Source organism: Dryobates pubescens, chromosome 25 (assembly GCF_014839835.1).
Source record: "Dryobates pubescens isolate bDryPub1 chromosome 25, bDryPub1.pri, whole genome shotgun sequence".
Classification (NCBI taxonomy): Eukaryota; Metazoa; Chordata; class Aves; order Piciformes; family Picidae; genus Dryobates; species Dryobates pubescens.
Window position 1 is genome coordinate 6839703 of NC_071636.1, and position 14234 is coordinate 6853936.

A 14234-nucleotide genomic window follows, 5' to 3' on the forward strand; every position below is an offset into this window, starting at 1 on the left:
GAAGAGACCAACCCCCCTCCTGGCTACAACCTCCCTTCAGGTAGTTGTAGAGAGCAAGAAGGTCTCCCCTGAGCCTCCTCTTCTCTAGGATGAACACATACATCACCCCTCACTCACACAAACTTCCAACAAGGCTGGGTTAACTTCACTGTTTATTGTGAGGAGATACAAAGAGAGCAGTTTGTTCTTTTTCTGCTCCAAACTTTTACCTCAGAGACTGACACTGAGAGGCTGCTCCTGCTCAGTTACACAGCTGAGCCTCAGTCCACTGCTCCCATAAGGATATTATGTGCTAGGTGTGAAGCACAAGGAAGATCGAGCTAGCTATGCAAGCTAACAAGGAATTGTTATAAAACCAGACAAATACTCCAATCACATCTTAGGGGGGGAAAAAAAAAGCATATTCATCAGATACAGATGCAAGAGGATTACACCCATTTAATGCATTAATACTCACTGTATTTGGTAGTTCAAAAAGATAAAGCTGAGTAACATTGTTTAACAAAGCTTCTTCAGGCACCTTCTAAAGAAACATTTCTTAACGCAGTTACATATTTTCCACCTAAGTTTTGTGCATTAAGGATAGGTTCCCTTGCTTTGTATCTCATGGAGCTGCATAGATGTTGCCAAAGCAAGAAGAGGCTGCTGTCCTTTAGGAGTTCTTCTGGGGAATCTTGGTCGTCACCTAGAAAAACAAAGTAACAGTCACAAGTTGTTTTCCTGGAGGCAATGCTCAGTTGTATTCACTTGAAGGCCCAGAGGCAGCAGCATCCTGTAGAAGAGAGCCAGAAACAGAGAACAGCATATGCCAGTCAGCAGGCAGCAGCTGAGATCAGCTTGGAGACCTATCTGGAAGGCTCAAAGATAGAGGCAACACCAAGGATGGCTTCAGAGGTGATGCTGCTCTTTGAGAAGTGGGAGCAGTCACATTTGTTCTCACCTGGAGCTCCTGTATCAAATCAGTCACAGGCTGGAGGCCCTCAGCCATTATATGGTAGTGTAACTCTGGGGCCATAGGCTAACCACCTCTTGCCCAACAGCTCTGTCACTCTTTAGGCAATGCAGCTGGAAGCAGCCAATGTGACAGCCCTTGTGTCTACAGGAAGTTACTTGGCCTGTGGTGACAGGATTGCCCAACACCAGCAAGCTTGGCCTTGCACATGAGCCCAAGAGCGTTACAAACTCAGGGGAGCAGCATTAAGCACTGGAGGTCACTGCTTGGCTTCCTTTTCTTCAGTGATGAGTGCTCAGTGTTCATCTGCCATTTCCTACCACCAGAGGCTCCTACCCATCAGCCACACACCCCCAGCACACGCTCTTCCTCTTGTCCACAGGATAAACCCAGAGGGTCCATACGCTTCTGTTCATTACAGTGAGAAACAGCTCCACAGTGACAAGCTGTGCAGGGAACTGGGCATCTCTTAGGTCACATATCCTTGTCTCCCCAACAGTTTAAACCAAGGACAGCTTTCTGTTTTAAACACAGTTGGATGGAGTTGTGTTTGTGCTCACTGCATTTCAGTATCTCAAGGAGACCTACAGAAAGGCTGTGGAGGGAATGTTTAGAAGGGCCTGTAGTGATAGGATGAGGGGCAATGGTTTGAAACTGGAGCAGGGGAGATTTGGATTGGACTTAGGAGTTAGTGCTGCATAATGAGGGGTACTGGAACAAGTTGCTCAGAGATATGGTTTAGACCCCATCCCTGGAGACATTCAGGGTCAAACTCGATGGGGCCCTGAGCAACCTGCTCTCACTGGAGATGCCCCTGCTGACTTCCAAGATGACCTTTGAGGGTCCTTTCCAAGCAGATGGGTTCTGTGATTCTGTGAAAAGCACAGCTCCAATTTTGTTTAAAGTGTTAGAAAGAAGACTGCAAGTGTCAGACCAGCCTACAGCAACAGGCACAAATATGACACAGGGATACTCACAGTTTTCACCTCTACATATGCCTCCAGACCGTATTCTCCCAACTCTCGGCCATTCCCAGAAGCTTTGTAGCCACCAAATGGAGCTTGTGCACCAAACACATTATAGCAATTTATCCTGAAATGGAAACAAGAACTCAGTGCCTGTGGTTTCAGAACTGCTGAATGGAAGAGCCCGGTGGCAGCACACAGACATGTGGGCTGCTCACAGAGAGCTGACTTTCCAAGATGGATTTCTGGTTTTGTCAGTCCTCTCAGCCAACAGAACTGATCGATACTGAAACCTTACCCTCATCAACCGGGACACAGAACATCCTGAAATCGATTCACATCTCTCATTATCACAGGATCAAGCATCCAGGTTGCCACTCACACCTCCTTCAGAGGACAGCTGTCAAAAGCACCTGTTTATCCACTCAGTACCATCGAAACAAAGCCAGTGAGACACTGGATCTCCACAATCTCATGCTAGAACAGCAAACTGGTGTTGAAGTGCTGACTTTGGCATAGCCTCAGCACACAGAGAACATCCACTGCAGCAGCCAGGACATCACAGACGTGCTCAGGGATCTAATCACTGCTGGCACTTGCTGGCACTGCCAGCTGCAGCAGTGTTGTTTTTTTTCCCCCATCCCATGGGAGCATAGAATCTTAATGCACCTAAATTTTACCCACAGTTCTTGCTACAACTGAAGGTCTGAGATTACAGACAGTGAAGTGCATGCAAAATTGTATCCAGAGCAGGGACAGGCTGTCCAAGAGCAAATGTAGTGAGAAATGGCAGCACAGGAGGAAGCTTCCAGCAGTTTAGGGAGAAGGAAGGGTGGAGGCTCACCAAACTGTTCCAGCTCTCAGGCCCTGTGACACGTAGTTGGCTTTGTCAAGATCCTTTGTGAAGACAGCTGCTGCTAGGCCATACTTGGTGTTGTTTGCTCTCTCGATGACTTCCTCAATCGTTTTGAATTTCAGGATCTGCATGACTGGCCCAAAGATCTGCAAGATCCAAAACACAGCGTGTGAAAACCTGTGTCAATTAATCACAGGGGAGGCTGCGGTTGACGGTGGAGTTTTGGATGTATGGTAGAGGTCACAGAGAACATCAAAGTACCACTTCCCATATTACGAAGTGCCCAGGATGTAATCTGGAGAGCAGTTTCATGAGGTAATTTTTTAAGAGCTGAGTTTCACAGCTCATGAATGTTCACAGCTTGCAGACTTGTGGGTTTTTCCATCAGCAGGGGCAAAAGGATGGAGAAGTGAGAAGCTGACAGACAGAAGGTGCTGCAGGTCTCATCTCACCTCCTCTCTGGCGATTGTCATGTTGTCCTGCACGTCACCAAAGACAGTTGGCTGGATGAAATAGCCTCTGTCTGCAGCAGGGTTGCCACCACACAGCAGTTTGGCTCCTTCACGTTTCCCAGTGCTAATGTATCCAAGGATCTTCTTAAACTGGTCTTCATCAACCTGAGAGCCATAAGGACAGACAGATCAGCTTCACCTTCACTGCAGGCAAAATAAGACTGGACTACAACCTGCTGTGCACACAGCTGTGCTCTGGCAGTTCCCCATTTTAACAGGCTGCCAGGCCAGCCACAAAGAGAGATGGTGAATTCTAACTCTCAGCATCAAGTGGAGGGCTTCAAATCATCAAAACTGCTAATGAACTTTGCCCTCCTGCACAAGTGAGGAGTTAATGGGCCCAGTTCAAAGGAGATTAATCAAGAGACTCAAGGATACCTTTCATTTTAATGAACTGATGCACAATGATTCCATCACAGAATTATTTAGGTTGGAAAAAACCTTTTTAAGGTCATTGAGTCCAACCATTAATCCATCACTGCTAAACCCATCCACTCAAGACTGGGATTATTTAATGAGATAACAGTTCAGGACATTTCCTGAGGCTCTTACCTGGGGGCCCTGTTCAGTTTTAAAGTCAAATGGGTTTCCAACCACCCGGGACTTAGCCTTCTCAACACTCCTCTCCACAAACTCATGATAGATATCTTCCTGGACATAGGTTCGGGATCCAGCACAGCAACACTGCCCTTGGTTGAAGAAGAGGGCAAAATGGGCTTGATCTACAGCCCAGTCCACTGTGATTGGGGAGAAGAGAGAAAACAAATGAGCACAAAGCCAAACCAGAGTAAGTGACTTCTTCTGAACAACTGTCATGGTGTCAGCTGGAGAACCTGTGGTACAAAGACCCTTCAGCTGGCTTTTCCATGCTTTGGCAGGGCAGGAGTTCCATTTAGGTTATTTGGGAGTCTAGTGAAGCATCTCATACTAGGCCAAAAAAACCCAAAACTCATCCAAGGCAATTCTCATTTGAAATGATCAGGTATGAAGGACAAGTTGGTTTAGATCTAGAAGAATTTCCCTCCTTAGTGCTATATAGAATCATAAAGAATCATTTTGGTTGGAAAAGATCTTTAGGATGATTGAATCCAACCATCCTCTAACTCCACCAAGTTTGGTGCTAAAGCATGTCCCTCAACACCACATCTCTATGGCTTTTAAACACCTCCAGGGATGATGACTCAGCCACCTCCCTGTGGAGCCTCTTCCAGTGTTTGAGAACCCTTTCAGTGAAGAAGCTTCTTCTAATATCCAACCCAAATCTCCCCTCTTGTCCTGTTGAGTGCTCCATGGGAGAAGAGATCAACCCCCAGCTGGCTCCAAGCTCCTTTCAGGTAGCTGTAGTGAGCAATTAGGTCTCCCCTCAACCCCCTTTTCTTTTCTCTAGACTGAACAACCCCAGTTAAAAGCATCTGTGTTGGCTCCCTGAGACCCAAAACCAGTCTATAAGCAGGAGATGAAGGAACCAGAATTTCCTAAGAGTGGCACACACAAAGAGAAAGAAATGGAAACAAAAATGGCGCTAAGGCTGGAGTGAGATACTGAAACAATTCTTGTTTGTTGATAACTGAACCTCTTCACAGCACTGGGAAAGAAGTGGGAGTAGAGAAGCTGAGACACAAATACAGCAGCCACAGTGGGAGGCATGGAGACTGCACTGGGTGAGAGCAGCCAGGTGGTGCCAGAACTGGAGGCTCCCACAACACCAGAGATGTTTCCTTTCCCCTCCAGCTCTGCCTGCAGATACCCAATACAGAAGGTAGAGATCAAACATATGCCAGCAGGTGCTTACTGTCTGCATCAGACATGATGATATTTGGACTCTTTCCTCCAAGCTCCAGAGTCACCCTCTTCAGGTTACTCTCTGCTGCAGCCTTGTGGATCAGATGCCCAACCTGCACCATGGGAAGAACAGAAAGATCAAGAATTGGCTCCTACCTCCAGCAACACCTGTCAGGGCAGCTGGGTTTAGATCTCTGTCAGCAGATTAATAATAATCCTTTAATTGTCAGGGCTTCTGCCCAGTTTCACCTCTAGTAAGAAGCAGCTCAAGGCAAACAACAGAAAACATTCTAAAGGAGGCATTAAAAAGAGTCTTATGTAAAGCAAAAAGAAATGTCACACCCTGCAGACAGCTGTATTAAAAAGGAGTGGGGAAGCCAAGACACCTCCAGTGTCTAAACCAAAAAGGTATCACAGCAATGAGATCTTCTCCACATCCCAAGAGCTTAGGGGTTAAGGTACCCTCTCACCTCCGTGGAGCCGGTGAAGGCCACTTTATCTATATCCATGTGGGAGGAGATGGCAGCACCTGCAGTGGGCCCATAGCCAGGAATGATGTTCACCACACCTGGTGGGAACCCAGCCTGTTGGTTCACAGGAGAGAGCAACATTATTCCTTTTCCAAACCAAGGACTTCACCTACCCACATCTGTTAGTAATGCTTCAGGAGCCTCCCACAAAGAACAGAGCCTTTGCTGCTGCACTTTCATTTCCCAGGTCTTTAGTTTGAATGTGCAGTTAGAAACAGCCAGGACAACTCCTCTCCCCACCCCACACCCTAAGCACAGTTTGGAGCTCTGTTACTTTTCTAATCACCCTGAACCTTGTTATTTAACTGAACCTCCAGAAGTCCTTCCCCAATCAAGGTTTATGTCCTCTGCCTTCACATTTATAAGGACAAGGAGGCTTTTTTGCCTAAATCAAATGTTAAAATAGCCAAGCCAATCCAGCCTTTCTTCAGAGCAGACAGCCCCTCTCTGCTCCCATCACAAGGCCTCCACAGCTCACCAGTGTGGCTGCACCATCCCTCCACCAATGATGGAAACCCAGAGTCTGGCTCACCTCTTTGACCAGATTAGCCACGTAGAGAGCACTCAGAGGGGTTTGCTCTGCCACTTTCATCACAATCACATTCCCAGTAGCCAGGGCAGGTCCCAGTTTCCATGCTTGCATCAACAAGGGGAAGTTCCACTGAAAAATAAGAAGGTTATTTACTGGAGTGAACCTGAAAGCTTCCAATCAATCAGTAAGCAACCAGTGAGCTTCAAATTAGCTGCATCACGCATGGGAGCAGTTATTGATCCTTCCATAAGATCATGGCCAAAGAGCTCTCCATTGCACACCAGCTGTCCATTTCTTCATCACAAAGAGGTCTGGGGTTTGTGCTAGGCAGTAGTTTAAAGGTCATTTGGGTTCAGAGCCAGATAACCCCTATTAAGGGGTTCAAATTCTGTATACCAAGTAAACCTTACTCAGACCTCTTCATTTTGTTATCACACAGAGGTTTGGGGTTTGTGCTAGGCCGTAGTTTAAAGTTCACTGTGGTTCACAGCTATGTAATTCCTGTAAAGGGGTTCAGATTCTGTATACAAAGTAAATCTTACCCAGAGCTCATAAATCAGCAGGTAGTTCTCCACTGCCAGAGCAAAGAAACAGCCCTCCCAGCTGGGGCATGGGTAACTTTCCTCACCACTGGAGGAAGCAGTGCATTTTAAGACAATTCTTCATGGTAGCACTGAATTCTTGAAATCAGAGTCACTAAGGTTGGAAAAGACCTTTAAGATTATCCAGTCCAGCCACTAACCCAGCACTGCCAGGTCACCACTAAATCATGGCCCTCAGCACCACATCTCCAAGGCTTTGAAACCCCTCCAGAGATGGGGACTCCACCACTCCCCAGGCAGCCTGTTCTAATGCCTGCCAATGACCACTCCTACAGTAAATAAATCTTTCCTGAATGTCCAACCTAAACCTCCTCTGGTGAAACTTGAGGACATTTCCTATTCTCCTACCACTGATACCTTGCCCAGGGAGGTGGTGGAGTCACCATCCCTGGAGGTGTTCAAGAGGGGACTGGATGTGGCACTTGGTGCCATGGTTTAGTTAGTCATGAGGTGTTGGGTGATAGGTTGGACTTGATCTCTGAGGTCTTTTCCAACCTTATTGATTCTATGAAAAGACCAATACCCCCCTGGCTCCAACCTCCTTTCAGGGAGCTGTAGAGAGCAATGAGCTCTCCCCTCAGCCTCCTTTCCTCCAGACTGAACAACCTCAGTTCCCTCAGCTGCTCCTCACCAGCCCTGTTCTCCAGACCATTCACCAGCTTCTTTGTGCTTTTCTGGACCGGCTCCAGACCCTCAGTGTTCCTCTGGGAGTGAGGGGCCCAAAACTGAACCCAGGATTCAAAGTGTGGCCTCACCAGTGCCAAGTACAGTGGGACAATCCCTGCCCCGGTCCTGCCTGGTGGGACTACTGCTGAGTTTTACTCACTGGGATTATCTGTCCACAAATTCCCACTGGCTCATGTCTTGTGTAACAGAAGAAGTCTCCATCTATGGGGATGGTTTTGCCATGGAACTTATCTGACCAGCCTGCACAGTATCTGCCAACAAGGAAGTTTTGTCAGTGAATATAAAATAACAACAGAAAATAAGAGAGACTTCCTCCAGCTACTCCCTTTACTCCCTCCTTCAGTCACTTCACAGCACACAAACCGACACAGGACAGTAAATACAGACTTTTGTCTCTCTCCTCTTCATGTAACATAAATTCTCTCATTCCTTTTTTGTAACCCAGATCATCTCCATTAGAGCAAGTCCTGTATATAGCAAAGGAGAATCATGTATGTGACAAAAGTCTTTTGGGAAGTCATGGGAATTTCATCCTCATTCTTAGCAAAATAGAGGAAAATGATGCAACCATCAAGTCAGACCCAGCCCTGTCACCCACACTACTGGAGTCAGCAGCATCTGGTCTCTGAAGGAGCAGAGGATCAGCTGAGCACAAGTGTGGAGCACAAAAAGTTACTGAGCTGTCCCTGTAGGGTTCATATCTACCTGAGACACTTGACCACCATGTCCAAGTCCACCAGGTAGGCAATGGCGTAGGGTTTGCCATTATCCAGAGTCTCCAGTGCCTACAAAACACAGAGAGATCACCTGAAGAGTGAGGAGGGGAGAATTAGGCTTAGAGATTTAGATTAGACTCTCAGTTTGCAGTCTGGATCAGCTCTGAGTGTTGGCCTTTTTACTTTCAGCTTCCCCAAACCACTTCCCCATCCACTTGGGCTCTCTCTCACAGCTTTAGCTGTGGCTGAAGTCTCCACCACACCCCCTGGGCATGAACCAGCCATCCCTGCCTCTCTCCTTGCAGTCAGGGAGCCCAGCAGAGAGCCCAGGGCGATACACACCGCCAGGTAAGCGCGGTCCCTCTCGATCAGGTCAGCCAGACGATTCAGCAGCTTCCCCCGGTGAGAAGCATCCATCCTCCTCCAAGGAGAGCCCAGCTGGAAAGCTGCCTTGGCTGCCTTAACAGCCTTGTCCACATCTGCCTGGAGAGAAGTACAGGCAAGAGAGTGAGGAAGGAGTAACCAGCTCCCACTATCGCAGCTGGAACACTCCCTGATCTCCAAAAGAAAACAACCTCCATACAGATGGCACCTTGCTGAGGGCAAGAATTTGCAGCCTTGACAGCTGCAGACACTGTCAAGATGCTGCCAAGACGCTTATCAGTGCCAGGGCTGGGGCCCCTGGGCCAGTTGCCCTACAAGCATCAACCTGGGCACTGCCTGGGCTGCATCTATGGGGAAGAGGGAGCAGAAGTGGTGGAGAAACAGATGGGTGCAAGACCATGCAGCCCCCACCTCCATTTACTCCCTCTGTAACCTCAGCTATGTGGAGCACAAATATTGCCAAGTTATTTCCACAGTCTCATCTGCCAGGTTCATATTTGCAGCCTAGAACAAGCCATGGGAAAAGCTCTAAAAGTGTGCTTTTGACACACTTTCAGGACTTGATTTCACCAGCACAGTCTAAAGGAGGTTTTTTTTTCCCCGATCAGACATTTCTGATCCATCATTTTGTCCTGTCAGGGCATTGGCTGGCTGGTTTCTGGCTGGTTCTGTGTTCTGGCTTGCTGTAATGGTCTCGCCAGGACAAGCCAGTCTGCCACAGACAAGCAAACAACAAAGGGTTTCCCTCCCTCACCCCTCCCCGGGCAACAAAAACAGCTTTCCAGACTGTAAGAAGAACCCAAAATTGCTGGGAAGCACCAGAACAGCTCCGCCACAGACTCCTAGGAGGGCCTTGCATAAAGCAGGGAATGATTACAAGAGTCTGTTCCTCACCATCTCTGTCTCTTCTTGTCTTTTCAAATTTCCTAGGGCTTGGGACAGTTTTACACTGCAGAAAGGGATTTGTTCAGGGGAATCCTGACCTTTTGTCTCCTCTACTACCCTAACTCTGTGTCACACCACCAGCACAGCATCCACAGGACCACAAAGCTGTCTGCCTTCACCCCTGCCTGCCCCAGTAACCCCCACCCATGACTGCTCCCCATTCCTCTCTGCCCTTTCCAGTCCCAGCTTGCCACTGGTAGCAGGCAAAGCCTGGGGGTTTATGTTGCAAGCAGTAGTCAAGGGAGAACATGAGAGCTCTTGACATGGTGTTTGTATAGGTCACTTACTACTGCAAACATGGCACTGGGCAGAGATGCCTTGGTGAGGGGTGAGGTAGTGTCCTCCTCTGCAAGCTGACGTGGAAAACAAACCCATCTCACCAAGAGAACATTTACCTTATCCCCCTCAGCAACCTGGCAGATAACTTCTCCTGTGGCTGGGTTGACAGTTGGGAAGGTTTTCTTACTGACTGCATCGTGCCACTCGTTGTTTATGAAAATCTGCAAGGGAAACAGCAAAGCTGGGTTAAAACCTAGAGCCAGGCTTAGGGGAAATCTGCAAGAGCTTTAGTTGGGTGATGGCTTCTTAGCAGGCTGGTTAATTAAAAAGGATTCCTGGAGTGGGTTCAGAGAAGGGCGGCAAAGCTGATGAAGGGTATAGAGTACAGGTCTGGTGAGGAGCAGATGAGGCAACTGGGGCTGTTCAGCCTGGAGAAAAAAGGAGGCAGAGGGGAGACCTTCTGGCTCTCTACAACTCCCTGAAAGGAGGCTGGAGCCAGGTAGGGGCTGGTCCCTTCTCCAATGGAATGATCAACAGGACAAGAGGAAATGGCCTCAAGTTGTGCCAGGGGAGATTCAGGTTGGACATTAGAAGAAACTTACACACTGAAAGGGTTCTCAAACACTGTAACAGACTCCCCAAGGAGGTGGTTGAATCCCCACCCTGGAGGGGTTTCAAAGACTTGTGGATGTGGTGCTGAGGGACAGGGTTTAGCACCAGACTTGGTAGAGTTAGTAGTGGTTGGTCTCAATGATCTTAGAAGTCTTTTCCAACCAAAATGATTCTCTGATTCACTGTGTGGGCTCCAAAAGTGCACTGATATAAAGGAGATATTTTAGCCTAAAAGAACACAAAGAGACACATCCTGAAGTTTATACAAAGAATTCTTATCTTGGCAAACTGCATGTGACTTGGGGGTGGTTCCCCTCTCAGTAGGTCCCTGCAAGACCTGGAAGCTGGAGGCTGGACCTTCGCAGGGACACCAGGAGCCTCAGAGACTGAAGAGTGAGAAATGCTCCAGGTACGGATGACATGGCACTAGAGCTTTTGCAGCACTGCCCCAATTAACCCATTTTGGGCTCCCCATGGTTCTGAAACAGAATCCACCGCCAACAGCAGCTCTTTGCCAACTCCTTCTTCCTCAGTAAGGGTGGATTTGGGTTTTTTTTCAGGTCTATGGCGAGAAAGAGTCAGTGCAAAGATCACACTGCTCACCAAGAACGTGCCCAACATCCAGCCAACCACCGCCAGCCTTACCACGGCCGCGGGAAGGAGTGGCTGAGTGGTTTGGAAGAGGAAGGTTCACGCTCCTCCACAACCCTGCATGGATGGTCAGATGGTGCTTTCCACAAGGAGCTCCGGGTCTGTTCTACACGGACAACTAGCACCCAGCCAGGCACATTCCCCTCCCTTCGTGCAGTTTGCTTTTTGGTGGCCGCACAGACGGAACCCGAGACAACCCCGGGGATCGGAATGAAGGTCCTCACACCAGCTGCTGCACCCAGCGCTGCTTTTTTTCCACCAAATCTTCTGCAACACGAGACTTTAGGCCCAAATCTCATGCTGCTGCCCTGGGCTGTCCCCAGCCCCGCACCGGGCTCGCACCGCTGTTGCCCCGCAGACGGCGCAAGCCCCGCGGGCTGCAGCAGAGCCCCGGACCCTCCGCCCCAGCCTCGCTCGCTCCCTGGGAAGCCATCGCTGCCTCCAGCCGGGGCTACCAACGAGCGGCGGCCGGCTCCTTCTCTTACCTTGTTATAGGCGACGTCAGGCTGCGAGTTGGGCGCCGGGATGGGGGAGGCGGCGGCCGAGAAGGAGGCACCGAGCCGGGCTGGGCCGCGGCAGAGCCGGGAGCCGAGCAACGCCACTCGCAACATGCTGCGCTGCGCTGGGCTGGGCCGGGCCGGGCGGCAAGGAGGGCCCCGTTCCTGCGGGACGGCCCTGCTCAGCCCCCGGGGCGGCCGCGCTCCGCCCCTGCCCCGCCCGGCTCGGCTCGGCTCGGCTCGGCACGGTGGGGCTGCGCCCGTTCCTGTCCACGCTTTCACGGCCCGAGCTGCAACGGCTCGGTACAGCCCGGTTCTGTGGGTCCTGTTCGGATCAGCGGGGCATGGCTCAGCTCCGCCCCAATCATAGAGTCGCAGAATGGTTTGGTTGGAAGAGACCTTTAAGACCACCAAGTCCAACTGTTAACGCAGCACTGCCAGGTCACCACTAAACCGTGTCCCGCAGCACCACATCTCCACGGGATGGGGACTCCACCACTGTCCTGGGCAGCCTGGGCCAAGACTTGACAACCGTTTTGGAGAAGAAATTGCTCCTCGTGTCCAGCCTAAACCTCCCCTGGGGAAACTTGAGGCTGTTTCCTCTTGTTCTATGGTTTGTTTGGTCAGAGAAGAGACCAGTCCCCACCTGGCTCCAACCTCCTTTCAGGGACTTTGTAGAGAGCCAGAAGGTCTCCCCTCAGCTTCCTTCTTTCCAGGGTGAACAAAGCCAGTTCCCTCAGCTGCTCCTCACAAGACTCGTGCTCTAGACTTTTCGTCAGCTGTGTTGCCCATCTCTGGACCCACTCCAGGACCTCAATGTCCTTCTTGGAGTGAGACTCTCAAAATTGAACCCAATATTCAAGGTGTGGCCTCACTATTTCTAAGAGAATAATCACTTCCCTAACCCAGCTTAGTTCAAATCACATTGGCAATGTCTTGGTTAAGTGCACCTGAGATGTCTCATTGGTGTCCAGTACCAGCATTGGCTACCCCTGTCCTTGTCTGCCCCTGTTCCCGGTCCCCTGTCCATACCAAGGGAACTTTGCTCAGGCAACAAGAAGGAGAAAGGCAGAGGAAAATCAGAAATATCTCTGTTGCACCTATTATTTTTGTGGGGAGGGTGGTGTCATGAGGTAGAGGGCTGAGGACCTCTGGCCACCTGGACATGTGTACAGGAATCCTAAAAAGAAACAACCATGTAGAGGGGAAGAGGAACAAAGCCAGCAGAGCACTTTGACAACAGGAATGTTACTTGCTGCATGCAAATGAGAAGCTTTGCAGAACTTCTTCCAATGGCTGAAGGCCTTTTCTGCTTATTTGCTCAAGAAACCTTGAGCCACTTGAGCGTGCCAGAGTGTCTGTTCACATGCAGAGAACAAAAATGTTCTCAGCTTCTCATCACCACCACTATAGAAACCACAGACCAAAAATGAAGAGTTTTTAACCCCCAGACTAAACCAGTGGTGATTACCCTGCATCTGACAGCACCTCTGTGGCTTCTTTAGTGAGGGGTTGTGAAGGGTAACTACAGGTGGGTGGTTCTGGTTGGTTAAGGGGGCCAGAAAGGTTGTAGAGGATGTCAACACAAACCCAGCTTAACTCGCTGTCCTGCTAGACTCAGGTCGCTCAAAGTCTTGGTGGTGGCTCCGCATCTGCAGGTCTCCAGAATGTCACTCAGGGGGCAAGTATCATTCCCATTTTGCAGGGAGGAACCACAAAGCCCAAAGAAGCAAAACAACATCCCAAGGTAACCCAGCAGATTAGGCTGGGTGTTTCTTGGATCAGCTGAGAAATCCTCTTGAGCTGGATCTCAGCCTCTCTCATCCTCAGTTGCCCATATCCCCTGAAGGGTCACTGCATCCTCTTTGTGGCTCCAGTCACTGGGGCTTGGACAGCCCCTCAGGACTGAGGATCACTTGTTCCAACATGTTCTCCCCTCTACTGAAGACCTGTGAGTGTTAAACTTCTTTTGGGCACTGCCAGAAAGGCCTGGCTTACCCACAGAGCTGTGCGGGTGCACGTCCCAGAGGGATGGGGTCAGGCTGTGTATCCACAGGGAACATCTCAGCTTCTCGCTGAGCTCCAGCTAAGCCTTGTTGAGGAATAAGGTCCCTTGTGCTGTCCCAAGTGTGTCTCCTGCTGATACCTGGGTGGACAACTGATAGCATCGAGCATTAGCCCTGTGAGAATGCTGCTCCTCTTGAGCAGGACCCTTCCCTTCCCTGGGGCTGAGCAGACAAACAACGCTAAACCCGCAGGCAGTGGAGGACACACCTTCATGGCAGACCCAGCTCTCAGCCTCAAACTCTCAGCCCTGCAGTAGCTGCCTGGGATTGAGCCTGCCTGAAAGATGAGATGGTGGGAGGTGCAAAGGCCAGGTGCCTGCTGGAAAATCCTCCCAACTGGCTGGACTGGGCAGAGGCAGGCTCAGATACAGGCTCCCTCCCCCTTCCACACCAAAGGCAAGCGTCTGGCTGCGATGGAGGTAGAATTACACCCTGGGAGAAACCAAAGCTCAGGTTTCAAGGCTGCCCTACAGCCCTGTGATCCTGGTGTGGAGAAGCCAAAACCCAGGGGTCCTCCACACAGCCCTTGTGTCCCTGAGAGCAGGGACGTGGTGGTGACCCTGGACAGATGGATGTGGCCTTGTGAAAGCGAGTTGAGGCTGCACTCATGCTGGAGAAGGTGGAGAAGAATTCAAAGAATTCACTTTAATATTGAATTACCACCAG

At 49.9% G+C, this 14234-nt stretch overlaps 1 protein-coding gene across 1 annotated transcript; it reads right to left on the reverse strand.

Annotated features, from left to right (window-relative positions):
- Positions 1 to 148: 148 nt before the first annotated feature.
- Positions 149 to 11655, reverse strand: ALDH2 (aldehyde dehydrogenase 2 family member). Its single transcript, XM_009909614.2, has 13 exons — positions 11491 to 11655; positions 9859 to 9963; positions 8477 to 8617; positions 8124 to 8203; positions 7558 to 7669; positions 6130 to 6258; positions 5538 to 5651; positions 5078 to 5180; positions 3838 to 4022; positions 3226 to 3390; positions 2762 to 2919; positions 1930 to 2044; positions 149 to 685 (listed from the first exon to the last, which is right to left on the reverse strand). Exons 1-13 carry the CDS (start codon positions 11614 to 11616, stop codon positions 653 to 655), a joined length of 1566 nt encoding a protein of 521 aa, XP_009907916.2. The 5' UTR covers positions 11617 to 11655; the 3' UTR covers positions 149 to 652.
- Positions 11656 to 14234: the final 2579 nt, after the last annotated feature.